This window comes from Oculina patagonica, chromosome 2 (genome assembly GCF_052425735.1).
Source record: "Oculina patagonica isolate OP01 chromosome 2, crgOcupat, whole genome shotgun sequence".
NCBI classification, from domain to species: Eukaryota; Metazoa; Cnidaria; class Anthozoa; order Scleractinia; family Oculinidae; genus Oculina; species Oculina patagonica.
This window is the reverse complement of record NC_135759.1, coordinates 22,833,071-22,850,437: the sequence shown is the minus strand read 5'-3', so window position 1 is coordinate 22,850,437 and position 17,367 is coordinate 22,833,071. Positions and strand designations below refer to the sequence as shown.

At 37.8% G+C, this 17,367-nt stretch overlaps 1 protein-coding gene across 1 annotated transcript; it reads left to right on the top strand.

Annotated features, from left to right (window-relative positions):
• Positions 1 to 4,998: 4,998 nt before the first annotated feature.
• LOC144643586 (V-type proton ATPase subunit B) lies at positions 4,999 to 17,218 on the top strand. Its single transcript, XM_078502892.1, has 16 exons — positions 4,999 to 5,097; positions 5,255 to 5,310; positions 6,366 to 6,464; positions 8,492 to 8,585; positions 9,125 to 9,202; positions 9,873 to 9,954; positions 10,163 to 10,220; positions 10,627 to 10,728; positions 11,257 to 11,354; positions 12,206 to 12,329; positions 13,207 to 13,287; positions 13,882 to 13,951; positions 14,048 to 14,130; positions 14,280 to 14,384; positions 16,231 to 16,360; positions 16,439 to 17,218. Exons 1-16 carry the CDS (start codon positions 5,013 to 5,015, stop codon positions 16,582 to 16,584), a joined length of 1,491 nt encoding a protein of 496 aa, XP_078359018.1. The 5' UTR covers positions 4,999 to 5,012; the 3' UTR covers positions 16,585 to 17,218.
• Positions 17,219 to 17,367: the final 149 nt, after the last annotated feature.

The following is a 17,367-nucleotide window of genomic DNA, read 5'->3' as shown; positions in this document are numbered from 1 at the left end:
ATTTTGTTCTTTAGTTCTTTTTTAATCCAAGGACGTTATTCATTGTAAATCGTACAGTAATCGCACTTAAAGTCAACCGATTCTCAAAAGTCATCTTTTTCTTTTCTGAAAAGTACGAAAACGAAAACGCGTGCGAGCTTAAAAAGAAACATTGTTTGCTTCTCTCTCGAAAAAAAGACAGTCTGCCAAAAGTTAAAATAATGAATAGTTAACATACAATTTAGTTGGTCATAATTTGAAAAATACACTTCTTAGAAATCAAATCATTTTCTTTCATTAGTTAGTCGTATCTAGGTGCGAAACAGTTGCCAGAAATTTCATGAGAAATTAATCGCGTTTTCCGCCAAATGGCTGCAGGTGAAACGGGCAAAAACAAGACTAAGTTCCCCGGGTTTTTATTCATTGTGACTTTATTTGTGTTTTCACTCACCATCTGTGACACTTGTATCAAGAAAAAAGAATAGCTCGAAGAAGTCTTACTCAGAATGCGCTAGAAATCGTAGAAAAGAGATCGAACGTTTTTTGCAAGGACCATTACTCACACACTTACCCTACATAATTTAATTTGCTCGTTTACAAGCAAACAAATAAGTGCGCTTATTAAACGCTTTTCGGTTCTAATCACAGGCTGTGGACGAGCAATATCCTCGTAAAAACGGCGCTAATTATCGGATGCTCTGAAAAGGAGCTTGGAAATTGAGTTTGGACAAAAGCACTAATGGCCGCCGCCAGTTTGGCGTGGAACTTTTGCGGCTTCTATTAACAAACAAGGTGAAAGTTTTTTATTTTTAATCTAATAAAACGGAATCAATGAGCTGGTTATGCTTTGAGTGGGTAATTTATACAAGTAGGAGAAAAGGGAACTTTTTTTTTTCCACAATTGAACTCGGCTTATGTTGCGGTTGGTGGACATTATTTTACTAGATCAGTCGAAAAGTCTTGCATGGCCTTTGCAACGAATTATGGTCATGAATGGCTGGCCGTTTTGCAAACTACACGCCCTTTCGTTTTTAATAATATTTTTTCTATAGAAATCTTAAATAAAAGAACACCGCTTATAAAACATACAATCCCTTTACTTTGTAGCGTTTTCACCGCAACTTCATGCCTGTATTTCAATTCTCGAGTTACAAACAATTTTATAAGCTCTGTTAAATTTGAGCCGATAAATGGTGTCAGGGAATGGGCCAGAATGCTTTTCCAAGTTGTTCATAAAAAGAACAACTATTAATTTTTTATTACATTTATTTCATAAAGATTGGCGGTAGGGTATGAAAATTGTTAACGTAAACACAACGATCAAAAAATATCCATCAAGAACAAAGAAGGAAAACTGACGAAGCTTAGTATACTGAAGAGACCTAGCATGCCTAGAAAATCGCCGGACGATTATTGGAAATTTAAATCTAAAATTGCAATCAATTTTGAAAAAGATCGACCATCGAAGAGTTAAAATGACTTAAGCTTAAAATAAAAGACATTTGACTCATTACTTACAAAACGACTTTCATCAGGAAATAGTCTTTTTACGAGCCTAGAATTACTGACAAACTGCCGTAAATACACAATCAGTTACAATTGTTTGATGTAGGCCGGGAGAGCCAATGATCAAAGCTGAAGTAAATTGAACAGTTCCAACCGAAATAAGGTTATCTCTAAAGTGTCAGAGTAATTGATGGTTTAATAACAACTCCGAGCGTCTTATGAAAACAATATAGTAAACGGCGAAAATGAATTTATTGGTAATCGACGACTGTGTGTAGATTACACCAGGTAAACACGGGCAGCAGGTGATTCTAGAAGTATGCGGCACGTGCGATCAAGTGTTCTTAATTCATGAAAACAAATCGATTACTTCTGTGTGTTTTTGGGGTACAAGAGAGAAAAGAGATTAATTTTGCAACTGATTCAGGTCGAATAAAAATGCTTGAGCCTTAAGGACATATTCTATCCAGTGAATAAATGCTGTATATACTGGCGGAGAAACCAGTGCCTTTTGAAAACCCGCTTATTTTACGTCAGGTGAAAAAAAGTCAATATTGACTTGAGTCGATAGTTCGGCGGCTGATTATGTTGTTTTTGTTTTTTTTGTCCACATTTCGGACGTGACCTTGTGAAGAAGGCACTGAGAAACAAATTTTTAGCCAAAAAACTCTTTAAAACAGGCTTTAATTTGCGCCCACTAAATTCAATTGTAAGGTTATAATTCATTTATTGAGACCACTTCTAGATTAAAGGTTTCCTCCTCGCGAATATAGGATATAACATAGTTAAATGCTACGATGATGAGCTTGATCAAACTTGTATTGTTTAAAATTAACTAAAGGTACACGTGCCCGTGTTTGAAAAAAGACTTGATTATGTTCTTTGTTCGATTTTTTCTTTTGAAATCCTACTGTTCTAGATTTATTGTTTTATTCTTATGTGTTTAATAACTTTTTATTTCAATGAAACCTTTGCCTGAATGGGAGGCGCCACGGTTCTGTCCAAGAATGAATTCGTGTGGAAAAAATTCGCAAAAGCAAAACAGAAGTCTTAGTGCAAATAAATTTATTGCATATCTTCCATGATTATTTTACAATTATGATTGCGCAAGTTTAAACTAATTTAGAGCCGTTTTAACTGCAAAATCCTTTAAAATGTGTTACTGTCCGAGAAGAGTGACCACATGTAAAGTTAAATTCTACTTAGTTTAGAACATTTCTTGTGTATTAATAATTAAAAGGCAGCTTTTTCTAAAACAAGTATATGCTTTCAGTTATGTAAGGTTAGCGATTACCGCCGATCGGAATTATTAAACATTTTTTCTAATGCAAACAAATAAATTATCGCCCAATATACACCGCCCTGTTCAACATTTATTGATCATTTTTAAAATATGCTTTCATATATAACATGGTAAGCGTACGGCCCTTGTGCTGAATCTGTGGAAACCGATGTATAGCAAAGCGTCTATCTTAACCAAAAAGTATGTAAAATTTCTTTGAAAAAAAGTTTCTTATTTGCGCACGTTTTGTGTAACACACATTGAATTCGCCGGAGCAGTCTTGACTTCTTTCTCAAGCTTGGAATGTCGAGCGAGTGGCTGAGCTCCCGCTTTCTCTCGCATTTTGCGCGGCGATCCATAAATCAGTGAAATAAAGGACTATGCTTAGCCAAGCGGAGCGCATCCTCTTTTTTATCTACATTCAACAACAATCCTCCATAGCCAGAGCTACCAAGCTAAGTACCCATGAGCTCCAGACAAAAAAACAAACAAAAACAAAACAAAGCAGGGCTGAACGCGGTTCTATAATCGACGAGGACCGTAATCTTCCAAGAAAATGAAGATCGCCGCTCATGAAGTCGCGGGCGACAATATTAAAACTTCGTTGAATTAAATTAAAATTAAATTACTATTTGCGGCAGGGTCAGTGCCTTATTAAAATACCTGCATTTAACGCCTAGCCTTTTTGTTTAGTATATTGGACCACTGATAGCCTATCGTCAATTTTGACAACCGTTATCTCGTACAGAGAACACAAAATAAGAGTTATTTCCTCGCGACAATATAAGTTAAGGCCACGTTTATCTTATAAAAACTTAAAAAAAAAAACCTAACATGAGCCGCACAATACAACAATCTGCTATAGGTGCGCCCTTCCTCGGACATAGCTAGTTAGCGCGCTTCTTTGAAGAATGAATTGAATTTGAAATAGGGTTGATTAACCTTTTCCCCTGAAAGCAAGTCAGTATGAGTGTCGGGTGTACAAAATCAGGGAATGCGGCATCACTCCAGGTCTTTTTGTCCAAAATAAACTTGTATGAAAAAACGTTGATTTATAATTAAATTAGTCATGTTGTAGGTTGACTGAAAGGAAGATATCAAATTTGAAAAACAGTTCTCTGGGCCATTTAAACGAAGAAATAAGGCATTGAATGTTTACAAAATTGAAGTCTACAACTACTGACTACACTAAAACACATTGCTGAAACCTTGGCGCTAAATATTACACTAATCTGCATGTCATCTCTCTAAAAATGATTTCGTTAAAGCTATGAGCTGTGTATGATCTAATTTATGTGAATTAATTAAATTACACCCAAACATAACGTCCACATCATTACACTCCTTTTTTCTGCAATATTTATTTTATAAGAATATCGAGGCTGAAATTTGCGGGAAAAAAGATTATTTTAAGAATAAACCCGAGGCTGAGATTTTCAAAAGAATATAATTTTGTGGTTTGAAAATTTGTAAATTCAATACAATTATATGTTTTTAACTAAACCGTATAAAATTCTTCCTTTCTCTAAACGGCAAAACTAGCGAATAAAACGATAAACCTGCACTAGCCATATTATTACTGATATGTTCGATGCCAATGACAGTTCGAACGGTACATGTAATAATAAAATATGTATGGCATACAGCACAAACAGAAATGTCATTGGTTTTAATCTCAGAATATTCACAAGAATTCGGCCTAACATTGACAGAAAAAAAAAATATTCCGTTCAGCCTGGGCCGAAAAAATAATATTCCTATAGAAAATAAAAAGAGTGTAGTTTTGAATATAAGTTTTTCGCATTCTCTTTTTTTTGTTTTCTGCAGAAAATTATAAAAAACCTCGTTATATGAAACTTAACCTCGAGCCACGTTTAAAAAAGCGACACTCACTGAAACTCCCTAGCTGTTTGATCAGCCCTGCATTTAAAGTTTGTTTAGTTAGTTAGTCGGTCTGTCTAGGAAATGGGTCATTTTCTCTGAATTATTTTTCGCTTGGTTCAATTCTCCTTGCCATTTTTGGGTTGATATGTTCAACTTATAGCTACCGTAATTTCAGTATGCAGCTATAAAACTATTCTTGTAGTCGCGTACTAATGAAAATAATCATACAAACTCGGTTTTCTCGGAACGAGTTTTGTTCAATGTGAACGGAAGATGACACAGGGCTATCCCGACCCTCCCCACCCTAACATTTTTTATTGACACTTTGTCATGTGACGTGATGCATCTGGTCAATTCCAAGATGGCGCCGACACCGGGAGAAGAAGGAGCTTCGAAAGAACACGCCGCCGCCGTAACAAGAGACTATATTTCACAGCCAAGACTAAGTCAGTTATTTTATATTCTTTTTAAGAAGTTGTTTGTATCATTCGATTTCTGGTCGTCGTAATTTTTACTCCTTTATCGATAAAGTTTCATGTTTGCCCCGAGCTCTCTCTCTGTAGGTCACATGTTGATCGCTTGTTTTGATGGTTTTATTTTCAGCGTACAGAACAGTTTCTGGTGTAAACGGACCGTTAGTGATCTTGGATGATGTGAAGGTATGATTTGAGTTTACAAAAACTGAAACTTTTTCCTAATCGAGATCACGGGTCATGAATTAAATACGATGTTACATTTGAATTTTTTAATACCTGCACATACAGGCTTAAATTAAATTAAATTAAGCTTAAATCAAACTCGCTCGGAATTGTTTTTATTATTTTTTTGGATGTCAAATCTTAATTAAATTCATTTTACACACGGTAAAGGTACTTGATTATTTACATCCAAGAGTAAAATTTTTCGATATTTTTTGTAATAATCCGAATTGATCATATCCTGATCATGTGATATCCTCTGTTCATATATTCCCAAAGGGAAGAAAATTGAAACAAACATAGAAAGAGTTATTAAACATACGCATGTCTTTCAGTCTTCCTACAATCTACTGTTAGAACTTGCGTTGAAGACCTGGTATTAAACTGTTGTACTTCAAACTGGTTAATTATTTATTTTGCAGTATGTTAAACATATGTTCAAAAATTACCAAAGAATAGCGACCAGTTTTTGAGCAGTTTTAATTGCATATTGAAGCCGTGCAAAATTTGTGTCTGGTAAGGTCTGGAAACAATCAAACAGTTCTGGTATGTTTGGCATAAAAAAGTTTCATCATTTACAGAGGCTGCGGAGCGTTTTGGAATGTGGGGGCGGGCTAAGACTGTCCCAAAAATACTTGACAGGTTTTCATATTTGGTTGGACCACCTTTTTCCGCTCTAGCAACTTTTTGTTTTCTGAGCAGTTCCTAGACTGAAAATTTCCAAATTCTCCGATTGTTGTTCGAAGGCCATTCGGACATTTCCGATTTTTTTTTCCGAACTTTTCGAATGATAGAAAAGTTTCCCGAAGACTTTCAAGGAGGTTTCGAAGATGTTTGAACTCACTCATGAGACGGATATCTTGACAAAAAAATTTTACGCTGCACTTGCAATATTTTCAGCACCAAAACGTGGGGGTGCTGAGCCCCATCCCCCAAATTTTTGTTTGGGGGGGCTACAGCCCCCCTGGCCCCCTGCTCCGCCGCCAATGATTAATCTTTATTTTACTTTTATATAGTTTCCAAAGTTTGCAGAGATTGTTACATTAACACTGCAAGATGGTTCACAAAGAAGTGGTCAAGTGTTGGAAGTCAGTGGATCCAAAGCTGTAGTACAGGTACAGTGAAAGGAATGGTAGTCTTGTGATCTTTACCAGATCATCAGGCCCATATACACATTATCACCAGTATCTATAGAGGCCCTGCCAGGTTAAATTCCGACAAGCGACACGGAGTAAAAAGAAGCGACAGCACATAAAATAAAATCGTGACAAACGACAAACCTTTTGGAAAAACTTACATTCCGACAAGGACTAGCAATTTCCCTACGATTCAACTACCGACAGCGACGGGAACTGCGATAAAGTAGCAACAAAGGATATTTTTAAAATGTGACCCTCCACGGGAAAACAGTGAAAAAGGTGAACGCACGGGCATGCTAAAATGGCACGCTAAACAATAGGCAGTGTGCAAAATGACACGCCGGCTTCCGAGCAGCGTGTCAGAAGGCACGCCTAATTAAAAATTTTCTTTTGTTAGTATCGCACGATAAAAACAATGGCGCGTGTCTTATCGAACAATGTTCCGTGTCGAGCACTATACGTGCGAAATGGCACGCCAGCGTGTCAAATAGCACGTAATTCAAGTGTGCAAAATGACACGCTAGCCGTGTCCAAGAGAAACGTTTAACTTACCGTTCTCTCGTCTTGTAAAACTATCACACGTACAAGCTTTTCAAGGTCGGTGCTCAATAAGCGTAGTTGTAGCGGCAGCCGTATAAGCCGACTTTCGAAACTAACAAACATTGAATCACAAACTTTCAACGAACCGAGCCTTTTAATTTAGTATCAATTTCAAAGTAAACGACAGAAAATCGGAGATAAAACCAGCGAAAGCTTACGTTAGAAACTAAAGCCAAATTTATTGTCACAAACGTTGTCGCTACGTTTCACCCGCCGACTGACCCGCCATGTTGACAAAATAGTCCTTGGTCCCAGTGTTTCGTGGCCGCGCATCGGCTGGTCAGGAAACGGGAAAATGACTACTCTTCCCGCCCAAGGCAGATAATCGGGACGGGATTATAGACTGCGAGCATTCTCTCTGTTTTTCTTTTAAATCCGTGGAATGAACGCAAAAAAACGAGCGATCGAGCGTGTAGTTCGGGCGGCGAGCTACTAGAAATAGCTAGCGATCGAGCGCGAAGTTTGAGCAGCGAGCTTCGCCATTGATTGTTCTTTAATTTTGCGTTCGTTTCAAAGATTAAAATTTATAACGTTTCACATTCACCTTTTTCGCCGGCGGATTCTTTTTCCCCCGTCCATTAGCCCCAGAGTTTCCTCCCGTTAACCGCGAGTGGTCTGGGCGTGGGTTTACAAATCGCTTGCGAAGTTTACTTGCCATCAGATTTCGACGAACTGAATTTTTGCGAGCAGTCTATATTTTTAAAGCACAATTAAATATCGTGGTTTCAATCGAAGTTATTTCTGTTTTATTTTCGCCTTATGCATAAGCCTCGTACGATCTGGAATTAGCTAACTGTTATGCACGTTCATCGGGTAAGTACGTAAGTTATGCGAGCTTGTTTATCTTAGTATGAAGAAGTTAAACGGATGTAAAAGTTACAAACGAAGGCTGGTTTGGGAAGCGTGTCTTATCGCACGCGTGTCCTTTCGCATGCGTGTCATATCGCTCGTTAAGCGTGCCAAATAGCACACTTCTCTTAGATAAAAGCTTTAGCATGCGAAACAATATCAACCGTGCCATTCTTTGTTTTACTTATTAAATATGCGCATATCCGTGCAATAATCTGCAGTGGAATATGTCACAGTAGTAGTGTGTCAGTGAGAGTACTGGTACTACTATTCCTCACTTATGTGGGAGTTTTCGCTTAGTTTAAGAGTTTAAAGGGAAAACCTATATAACGAAGGTTAAATTACATGAAGGTTGATCAGTAAGTTGTCTGAAAACATGTGACTGGTGCCCTGTAAACTGATGCTGGAGAATTGTCGCCCCTTTCTTTTCACCTCATTGCAATGCATCCCTAAAGCATAAACTCAGCTATATAGCACCTCCAACATATGTTACATAAACGTGATACAAGTGGATGCTTGAATACAAAAGAATATCATGCACGTCTGTTTGACAGGTTTTTGAAGGAACATCAGGTATTGATGCTAAACACACTACATGTGAATTCACTGGAGATATTTTACGTACTCCTGTGTCATCAGACATGCTGGGTAAGCAAATCATTATTTTTTGTTTACATGGTACATGAAATTTCTGATCATGATTAAGTATGTAACAGGTTCAGTGTAGCAAAAAACTGTAAAAAACTTACAGATGTACATTACATCACGTTTCTAGAAATGACCTACATGTACAATGTAGTTTTTATACACCTGATTGAAGACTAGTTGACCCATGAAAAGCAAAAACCATGAACGATGCGGCCCAAATGTTTACTGGGAAATCAGAATAACAATTCTTCTTTGATGAAGAAAAGACAGGTTGCATTAATCATGCTCTTAAGGCTCCCAAAGAAAGAAAATGTCTTGATATCAATAAAAGAAATACCACCAAGCATACCAAGGCTGTGTACCCAGAATACCATTGGGTCATACCGTTCATGGTTTATGCTTTTCATAGGGTCAACGTTTCTTCAATTAGGTGTACATGTATTTATCTAATGTTTTGTACATTAAGATATTACGAATGTGTTTATCCCATTCAGCATTTCATGATTTTGTACAAATAACTTTTTAATATGGTTGTACAGGACGTGTATTCAATGGATCTGGAAAGGCAATCGATAAAGGCCCTGCAGTCATGGCAGAGGATTTTTTGGACATTCAAGGTGGGGTATTTATTTTTTAATTTATGTGGCACAGTCAAAATTCGTTCTTTGTGAGGTCTAGGGCTCAAATTGTACTTACAAACATGGTAACAAATTTTGAAAAAGAAAGACCAAGACCAGAAGGATATTCTGTGAATAGAATTGATATCTTTGGTTATAGTGTGAAAGGATAAATCTTTGCAGATAGCTTGAAATATTTTGTTATTTATTTAATCAGAAAATGTCTCATGTGGTTTGAAAGAAAATTTTTTATTCTAGAAAGCTATAAACCAAAATTATTTAGGATACTTGATAAAGTTTTAAGTTACCACTGATTACCAGTAATGAGACATTAATTAATAAATTGAAGCCTTGTGTGACTACCGGTACTTGTACATTTAAGGGCGCAGGATTAATTTGATTAATAAATCATTAGATATCATTAGATAGTACATTAATGATGTACACGTAGGCCATCAAAGCATGACTTTATTAACTGTAAATGTTGCTGCTGGCATGCATATGAGGCATGCCAGCATGAGTGTGGTGAATGTACATGAACATGATTGTATGGCATTATTAGCTAGTACAACTGTTCTGCACAGTAGCTTTGTACTTCTTTGCAAGATCTTTTGTTAATTTAGTAATAATTATTGATTGAAGGACCTCCTACTCTTTACTTCATGTACAGGTCAACCAATCAACCCATGGTCCAGGATTTATCCTGAAGAAATGATTCAAACTGGGATTTCAGCTATTGATACCATGAACAGGTTAGAGTTTAAACACGTTGAGGGATTGTGGCTGGTTGATTGTGCTTGCTTTGACCTCATTATTTTCCACTTTCTTCAAACATGCAGAATACTTTTGTCTGATCAGAAAATGCTTTTGTCCACAGCATGGACAAACTGCCAGAAGAACCCTGGGCTATAAAGTTCACTTCACAATTCCAATGTATTAATTTTAATTTTGTTTTTCTAGCATTGCTCGTGGCCAAAAGATTCCCATATTTTCTGCAGCAGGTCTGCCTCACAATGATGTAAGTTAACAGCGCCAATTGCAAAAATAGTGTTACTGTCGAGTGTTGACCATTACATTATTAGATTTTTTCTTTAATGGATTGTGCAGTTGTTGCATTTAATCATGTCTACATATAATTGCATTATGTTATATTGTACATGCCTTAGCCCATGTCGTTTTGATCACCAGTTTGATTTCAGCCAATCAAATGCTTTTGTATGTTTACTTGATTTTGTAACAATTAAAGTACAACAACAGTCTGTGTCTTTTTGATGGCAGTCTGCAATTGCTTGTAACGTTTGGAATTAAAACATTTAAAGCCATTCTTATTCCTGTGTGTTATTATACATCAATTTCACTACAAATCGGTCATTAAATGTTTCATGTAGAGTATTTTAATGACTGTGTTTGTGAATTTGCATTAGATTGCAGCCCAGATTTGTCGACAAGCAGGTTTGGTGAAGTTTAAAAAGGGAGTATTGGATGACCACAGCGACAACTTTGCCATTGTTTTTGCTGCTATGGGTGTAAGTAGACTACATTAAGTTTTCATTAATTTACAGTCAAGCTGTAATTCATAATTGCCACTTAGTGTTGCTATTATTAGTTCTTGTACTAGTACATGTATTCTGGTACAATTGCTTCTTTCTTCACAATATTGTTTCCTCAAAATTCAGAGGGTAGAAAGAGACACAAACATGAACAAATTCATTGTCTTAATGCGTGACTCAAGCATGTGTGCCACTTTTTTTTTTAGTACCATGCACATTCATGTAAAGGCACTTTATCAGTCCTTCCTTTTCTATGTGTACTTGTACTTCCATGATTAGATCACAGGGACGGCGGAGCCGGGGGCTGGGGGGGGGCTTTAGCCCCCTCACTTTTTCCGAAAAAATAAAGACTTACTAAGAGAAGAGTCTCTTAAGGCCCCCCCCCCCCACTTCAAGTCACTAGTCAGACCCCCCACCTGAAAAAATGCTCTGCCATCCCTGGATCAGGTTTAAAACAATACCATAATTATATTATTATTTTTCTTTTTTTTTTACTCTTTATAGGTCAACATGGAAACAGCACGTTTCTTCAAGCAGGACTTTGAAGAAAATGGTTCCATGGAGAATGTTTGCTTGTTTCTCAATCTTGCCAATGATCCAACGTAAGACACTAGAGTTGAACCCCAGCTAATAGTCACCTCCTGCAGACCAAGCCACATTCAAACACTGCATTTGTAACATGTCCTAAGCGGACACCTCTTCAAGTGGATAATTTTTCAGGTCCCAAAAGTGTCTGCTCAAGCGAGGTTCATCTGTAATGGGCCCTTTGTACTGTTGCTAATGGTCACATGATACAAAATAACACATTGCTGGTCCACCGTGGTCAAACGACAGAAATATGCAAAAAATAAGAAAAGTACTGCAAAGATAAGGTTTTAATTTTCCTAAGGGTTAATCCTAAGGGTTTACTAAGTTTTTTGGAGCTTTACTAAAAAAGTTCTACGTGTTTGAAAATAGCGACATGCAGACTTGTCGGCGCCATTTGTCAAAGCACCTTTTAAAAAGTGAAAACACTGGTTTACCTGAGGGAATGGGATTATGCTTTCACTCGGCAACTATTTTTATCTATCCTTGCTCGTAATCACTTCAATTTGAACAAAAAACGGCGAAATGGAAAGAAAACCTGCCTGAGACGTTTGACCGCGGTGAACATTGCTGGAGGGCAAGCAGTGCACTGGGACATCCAAAACAAAACGACTTCAACCAGTCGTTTGTGACTATTCTTTGTTTTGGGTGTCCCAGAGCGGAGCTTGCCCTTCAGCAAGATGTTATTTTGTACAATGTGGCCATTAGCTGCAAAGGGCCCATTCAGTATCATACCTCTGCAGATTTAGTTCTTGGTTTTCCTAATTCATTTCATAATACATGTAGTTCAAATTTGTTAAATAAACTTTTGTATGCAGTTTATATTTTAAGGCCATTAACTGGTGTGACCTTAATCTTGTTTTCACAGAATTGAGCGTATCATTACACCTCGTCTAGCATTGACTACAGCAGAATTTCTGGCTTACCAGTGTGAAAACCATGTCTTGGTTATCCTTACTGACATGAGCTCTTATGCTGAGGCTTTGCGAGAGGTACAGTATACTACAGCTTGTGAAGTTTTTACTTGATACTGAGTGGCATTGTCAAGGCTGGGAGTCAGATTAGGGGAAAAGGAAAAGCAATACACTCTTTTTTTTTAGAATCTAGTTTGTAAGAATATTAAGGCTGAAATTTGCGAATTTTTAAGAATATTTTAAGAATAAACCCGAGGCTGAGATTTTAAAAAGAATATAGTTTTTAGTTGAAACAAAATCAGGTATTTTCATTTCCGTCACTTTATCTCTGCGAGGAATGCTTCGTAAAGCCAAAACGGCCAGGCTGCACCGAAACGCAATGGTACATGTACACAATGTAACGCGATACAAATCTGGACACCAAAAATAAAAATTCTTGTAATTGATTATCATGATTACCCAAAACTTGCTAAAACGGAAATGTCAAACGGTATTTTCTTAGAATGTTCAGAAGAATATTTCAGCCTAAAATCGGCAGAAAAATAAGAATATTCAGCCTGGGTCGGAAAAACTGTATTCTTATAAAAAAAAGAGTGTAATAAAACTGTTTTAACGTTGAACCCGTCTCCATTACATGTAAGCTGGACCCTTTGTAGAAAACTAAATCCACCTTGCTGAATTCACAAAGCGAAATCAAAGTAATGGTATTAACTTAACTGCTAAATTTTTATCTTTGTTAATTTATACTTCTTTCTGCGTGCAATGATCTGCTTATGTACACGTATCTAACCAGCTGCTCTACGTTCTAGCCTTTTGGACTGAATTTTTTGAAACATTTCTTAAATTTCAATTTGCAAAATAGTTAATTGAACAGTATTACTCGTGGTTTATCTCTATACCAAGAAAAGACTCAACAAAGCAATGCTTATTGCCACTTTCATTTTTCACTTTACAGGTGTCTGCAGCTCGTGAAGAGGTTCCTGGTCGTCGTGGTTTTCCAGGATACATGTACACTGATTTGGCCACAATTTATGAGGTGTGTGTACAGTTACATAATTTTATTATATGGCTACAATAGTACGCGCGCTCTAATTGGCTGCTGAGCGGGCATTATTTTCTTGTAATGACCGGGCATTATGAAAAATTTTCTCGACTCGGCCATTTTTACATGGTTTTTTGAGTTGTGAGTAAAAGCTACTAGCGCAATTGCGAGAACGACAATAAATACCGACAAAATGCAACTATCTTTTCAACAACTGAAAGAAAAATATTAGCATACCGATACTTCTTTAGTATGAGCGACGAAGAGAGCCACAGAGAGCGAGAGCGAGTTTCACCTCAGTGTTTTTTAGATATTTCAGTTTAGAATAGCGCTAAAAGGCCATATAATAAATAACTTATTAACCTCGTCCGTTCGGTCATTACAGGGCAATCTCAGACCTCGGCCTTGATGTATTGACCTCGCTATCGCTCGGTCAATGACATCAAGGCCTCGGTCTGAGATTCCCCTGTAATGACCTCACTCTCGGTTAATAAGTAGTATATCATGATATTTGCTTCATAATTAGTTTAAGTTATGTAAAATCAAGGGATTTTATGACTGATTTCTGTTTTGTTGTTGATTCCATAGCGTGCTGGACGTGTGGAAGGAAGAAATGGTTCCATCACACAAATCCCCATTTTAACTATGCCTAACGATGGTAAGGTGCTGGTTTTACAACACTGCACGTTACAATACTCACCGTACATTATGTTGTACGTTCGTGTCTCAACTATTCTTCTTTCTTCTTGATCAGACATCACCCATCCAATCCCGGATTTGACAGGTTATATTACAGAGGGACAGATCTACGTTGATCGTCAACTGCATAACCGACAAGTATGCATCTGTTTGGTTCAATAATTCAGTTTTAACAACTTCGTGTTACCACAAAAGCAAGAGAAGTGCCGTTATATACAGTTTAACGTTTCGAAACAGAAGTTTCAATATGTGAACTTACTTTCGATGGCTAAATCTTTTTTTACCAGGTTTATCCTCCTATCAACGTACTGCCATCATTGTCAAGGTTGATGAAGTCTGCTATTGGTGAAGGAATGACGAGAAAGGATCATGCTGACGTTTCTAACCAGCTGGTACGATGTCTCTTTTGATTCTTTAAACATAGGAAGCTTCAGTTTCCAATCGGCTGTCCAAAAATGACGATTAACTTTATGAAACCGGGACGGAAAACTGTGACCAGTTGATCTGAAGTGTTTACCAATCTCGAGCCCAGAGTGACCCCCGGCTCCGCGATCCATCAGCGGTTGGTCAGCGGTAGGGTCGCCGGGACTCACTCTTGGAAACTGAATATTAATTCAGTGTCCTACTGGTCCTCACAGAACAATAGAAATCAACACGGAAGTCTGAAAATCTTCTTCGGAAGTAAACCAAACCGGAAACCCTGGAAAAACATATTTTGTTTTCCATGGTCAAATGTTCAGGTGTATCACCTTAATTTTGTGAAACACCTAAGAACTCGTCATATGGCGCTACATAAATGAAGTATTTTCTAATTCTACCATTCTTTTTGAACTCAAAAGATACCTTGAATAAAATAGGACTTCCTTTAAACGTCAATTCTGAGCGGAGTTTTAAAACAACAACGACGGCGTCACCAAGGATAAGGTCGATTGAAAACTCAATTTATAGTTGACTTACAAATCTCGCTAGAACTACTGTTTTCTTTCAAATCTCCGTTACGGTTGAAAAACTGAATATCGCAGACAGTGCTCGATTCAAAATAATAACTAATAACGCAGAATTTGAACATTACGCGTTGTTGTTTTGCTGAAAAAAAGGAATTGTACAATTGTGTGCACGTGAATTGCGTGAATGTGTGCACGAGCTGAGTCACCGAAATGCTAATTAAACCTTTTGAATAGCGTTGACCGGTGTGGCCTTTAACGTCTTTATTAATATTACCGCCATTCGACGAGGAAAAAATTATTTGCTCGAAAACATGCAATCTATCATGAAAAGATGCGCTGTCAGCGAGAAGCCTTTGAAATATACGAAAGTCGCCAAACAAAATTTTTTATCAACAGAACAATAGCTTGTCCGTGTGTTGTGCATTATGTAAATTTCTTCACTGTCGTCCGCAAAACAACAACGAACACATGCACACAGTCAGGCGGAATCTTGGAAGGCAAACAAGATCTTTGATTTAAAACCAATAAAGCAGTATGCTCAAGAAAGAGACTAACGGAAATCAAAACACCAGACGCTCTTTTGTTGACTCTCTCTTTTGTTAACTGCAGAACGTTTTTGTTACTTTTGTTGCTTCGATAAACACCAGTTCTGTCGATACTGTGTTAGAAATAGTTCAATTTTCTCGATTTACTTCCGTTCTGGGAAATTTACTTCCGCTTAGACCTGAGAGCATGCGCATAAAAAACCGGAAGACCAAGGTTCTACCTGAAATCGACCCGAAATTGATCTGATCAATTCCAGTTTCCCAGAGTCCGTCCCGTACCGCTGACCGATATAGACGGACTCTGGGCTCGAGATTGAGTGTTTACCAGAATCTTGAACCATGCTGAGGAGCCACGCACGGATTAAAATTTGCGCAGGCCTGGGACTAAAAGACTGAGATGCATAGAAAATGATAGAACACGCTTTTCGTTACCTCAAGACTTTCCTTTTATGCTGACTCTGGAAATTTCCCGCTCGGGCAAACGAATATTGTTCGCCATCTACGTCATTGTTTTGCAACATCATTAAGCTCTACGATTGGTTGTAAATAACTCCGACAACATCCTCCAACCAGCAAACATGCTAGTTTTTTTTTAATCAGTCAAGAACATGATTTTTTATGCGCGTTTTCCCGCGCTTGGCTCAACTTTCGTTTTTCTTCGAGTTCAGATTGGTTCTTTGTGTTATTTCCTTAAGTTTGCGTTTGTGGACAGCATATGTATTTGTGTTTTTGATTTTTTCTTTCAGTATGCTAACTATGCCATTGGCAAGGATGTACAGGCAATGAAAGCTGTAGTGGGAGAAGAAGCTCTCACATCTGAGGACTTGCTTTACTTAGAATTCTTGTCCAAGTTTGAAAAGAACTTTATTACACAAGGTAAGAGAAAATAAACTTCTGCACTTGTAATGAGAGGGGTTTTGTCAGGCTCAAAATGGGTCTTTTCATATCTTTCAGGAACATACGAAAACCGTTCCGTGTTCGAGTCTCTGGATATTGGCTGGTCGCTGCTGCGAATTTTCCCCAAAGAGATGTTGAAGCGAATTCCACAATCCATTCTGGCAGAGTATTACCCGAGAGACGCAAGAGGCGGCGCGGAATAGACTTCTTTAAATGCAATTAATAATTATTGATAATAAGACTATTTGAAATTGAGAGACTGTTATGATTAACGCCGGGAGTGACTTATTGGTTGGTGCGTGGTGAAATTGAAAATTAAAAGAGAAAATGAAACAGAACAACCACAGGGTACCCCCAGAAATCACACGCACATTTCGTGATAGGGTCTTCGCGGTTTCGATGAAGGCTTTTACTATCGGTCACAGAGACCAGCGGAAAAAGCGATTTTGTGAAATAAGGAATGTCACTTTTTTTTCAATCAACAAGTTTTAACTCTCATAATGCTGATAATCAAGTAATCTGAAATTTGAACAAGTAGTTGCAGCTAAAGTTTCTACTTCAAGACACAATTCTTTTATAACTGTAGTTTTAGGTAGAAATCTAACAAGGGTAGGCCGCTTTGCAAACCGTTGCTGGAAATAAAAATAACTATGAACAGTTTGCGTTGCAGTTAGCTATATAGAATAGCTCTTAGCTTCCTACGCAGTGACGAGCCCTAAGAACATCTGCATAGGAGGCTAAGCTCTTCTCTGCTTCTCAATAATTGATTCCCTTGTACGAATAATCATCCAATGTAAAATATTCTACAAATTGAGTTAATAAACACAGAAAGTGGTAGCCTGCGTGGCAGGCGGGGGGGACCCCCCCGCAAAAACCCCCCCCCCCCCCCCCCCCCCCCCCCCCCCCCCCCACATTTCCCTCTCTCTCTCTCTTCCCAACTCCCCCTCCCTCCCCTTTCGACGCCTGCTACGCAGGCTAAGAAAGTG